Source organism: Lactuca virosa, chromosome 6, assembly GCF_052849685.1.
Source record: "Lactuca virosa cultivar CGN04683 chromosome 6, Lactuca_virosa_CGN04683_v6, whole genome shotgun sequence".
NCBI lineage: Eukaryota > Viridiplantae > Streptophyta > Magnoliopsida > Asterales > Asteraceae > Lactuca > Lactuca virosa.
Genome location: NC_136431.1, coordinates 125,508,522 through 125,510,733, shown reverse-complemented (window position 1 = coordinate 125,510,733; position 2,212 = coordinate 125,508,522). Strand labels below are relative to the sequence as shown.

Below are 2,212 nucleotides of genomic sequence, written 5' to 3'. Positions count from 1 at the left end.
ATCTGACTGCCTTCATTTGGTTTTCGGATTTTCAGAAAACTTTGAATTCTCAAATAATCATTCTCATATATATATATATATATATATATATATATATATATATATATATATATATATATATATATATATATAGGGTGTTGCTAATAAGACACCTTAGACACCCTATTGACCACTTTTTAAAAAGTCAACTCGACTCGACTACAGGTCCGAAAAAACTTATTTCAGACCAAGTGTTTACTTTTCAAAATAAAAGAAAACTTGATTGATATGAATTATGATTAGATTACTCGATTTCTACGTTATCTATCTATTAATGTTGATTTTCAAGAAAAAATAATAATCAATTAGAGGTAAAAGAAAAAATAGGTGTGGTCAACCCCAATCTTAATAAGAAATTTTGATATTTCAAATCGAACTCGAATTTTCTTAAGATTATATGAAAAAGACATATCAAAGTACCCAATGAACTCACCCTGGTGCTATCGTAAAGAACAAGGTGTTGACTTACGACTCTCACCATCTTAAATTTTCTCTTCTTTTCATACACTTCTCCCGCCACCTAACTCTGATTCCATGCAACACTATTCAATTCCTCACACAACCAAAACAAAGTACATTAATTCCATGCACCTCGTTAATTTACTCTTTCAGCCATTACAACTGTCCACCACCGTTCCTTTTCTCCATAAATAGCCACCTCCACCACCTCCTTCCATCACCTAAAACATCCCCTCGTTTTTTCTGTGTTAGTGAGTGTGTGTGTTTGCGCGAGAGAGAGAGAGAGATAGAGATGGTGAAGTTGTACTTCGTAGCAGTCTGTGCACTTGTACTTTTTGTGCAAAGCAATGCAAGAAACATGCCCACGACCACCCTGAGTGACAAGACTCCCACCACCGTTGATGTAGCTACTACCACCGTACCAAGTGGAGGAGCTGGTGTTAAAGACGAGAAGAACTTCATAGCATTCGGTGGTGTTGGTGGCTTTGCTGGTGTTGGTGGAGGTGTAATTCCAACACTTGGTGGTGTTGGTGGGCTCGGCGGTACCGGTGGACTTGGTGGTGCAAGTGGGCTTGGCGGTCTTGGCGGTGCAAGTGGTATTGGTGGTGGTGCAGGTGGCGTCGGTGGTGCTGGGCTTGGTGGTCTTGGCGGCGGTGTTGGCTTAGTTAAAGGAGGTGGAATCGGTGGCGGTATCATAGTTCCTTAATTGTTTTAGATTTTACCGTTATTGGAGTGGACGTACGTACCACATATTATTGCATGTCAGTTTTTACTCTAGTTTTCTAGTACGATGTCATCCGTTTGTCTTTTTGGCCGTTTAAGTTTAAGGTATGGTTGTTAGGTGCAGGGTTATGGGGAGTTGTTACTTGTGGTAGCCTTGTTCTACGTCTCTATTGCGATTCCAATATTTTATGGTTCTAATATTATGATTAATACATCTATTTATCTCTTTTCGTTTTATCAATAATCAAATCTATATCACGGAAATGAATAGTCTCTGTATATAACAAAGATTTGAATCATATACGGTACACCGGTATGGCCGCTTATGAAAATTAGCGAGTAACTTATGACATTTTTTAATTTTAAGTATTTAATTAATCATGCAAATTAACAGTCTGATTAATGTATGGACAGATAATTTATATATGGCCAATGTAATTTGTGTTCTGAAATTGTTCATTTATTGTGGTTTTTAAGCACTTCATATCAGATCTTTTACCGGCATCAATTTTGTTGGATGAATTAGATTAAAATCTTTCACGTATGTGGACAATTTCTCCATATCCAGCTGGTTAATTAATTATATCCGTTAAACGATAACAATTTCTTTGTTAATTAAGAGGTAGATCAATGTGTTATGGGTTGTGACCAGCCTTGGACTAGTTGTTGCTTCACTGATCATGTGTCATTTAATATGATTTTAGGTCAGGAGATAATTAACCACTGGGTGTGAATTGGCCGGGATGGTTATTGTGACATAACCGCCATTGATAGGATTCATCCTTTTACTCATAATTAGCTGCATTAGTTTCTAATAAGAAAATATTCATGTACATTTATGATATATGTATACAATGATAATGCATCGTATTTTAAATTTAATTGGAAAAATTCAGATCCATAGATAAGGACGAAAGCAAGGTGGCACTGTCTGAACGCGTGACTTGCATGAAAGGTTCATTTTCGTGACTGAAATTATTAATTGGTGATC

General features: G+C 36.5%; 1 protein-coding gene across 1 annotated transcript; it reads left to right on the top strand.

Moving 5' to 3' along the window:
• Nucleotides 1–707: 707 nt before the first annotated feature.
• LOC145120378 (uncharacterized) lies at nt 708–1,448 on the top strand. The gene has a single exon (XM_079056203.1). The coding sequence runs from the start codon at nt 791–793 to the stop codon at nt 1,202–1,204; it is 414 nt and encodes a 137-aa protein (XP_078912329.1). The 5' UTR covers nt 708–790; the 3' UTR covers nt 1,205–1,448.
• Nucleotides 1,449–2,212: the final 764 nt, after the last annotated feature.

What these genes read in the sequence shown, in the direction of transcription:
- LOC145120378 (XM_079056203.1), top strand. Translation starts at nt 791, where the DNA reads ATGGTGAAGTTGTACTTCGTAGCAGTCTGTGCACTTGTACTTTTTGTG.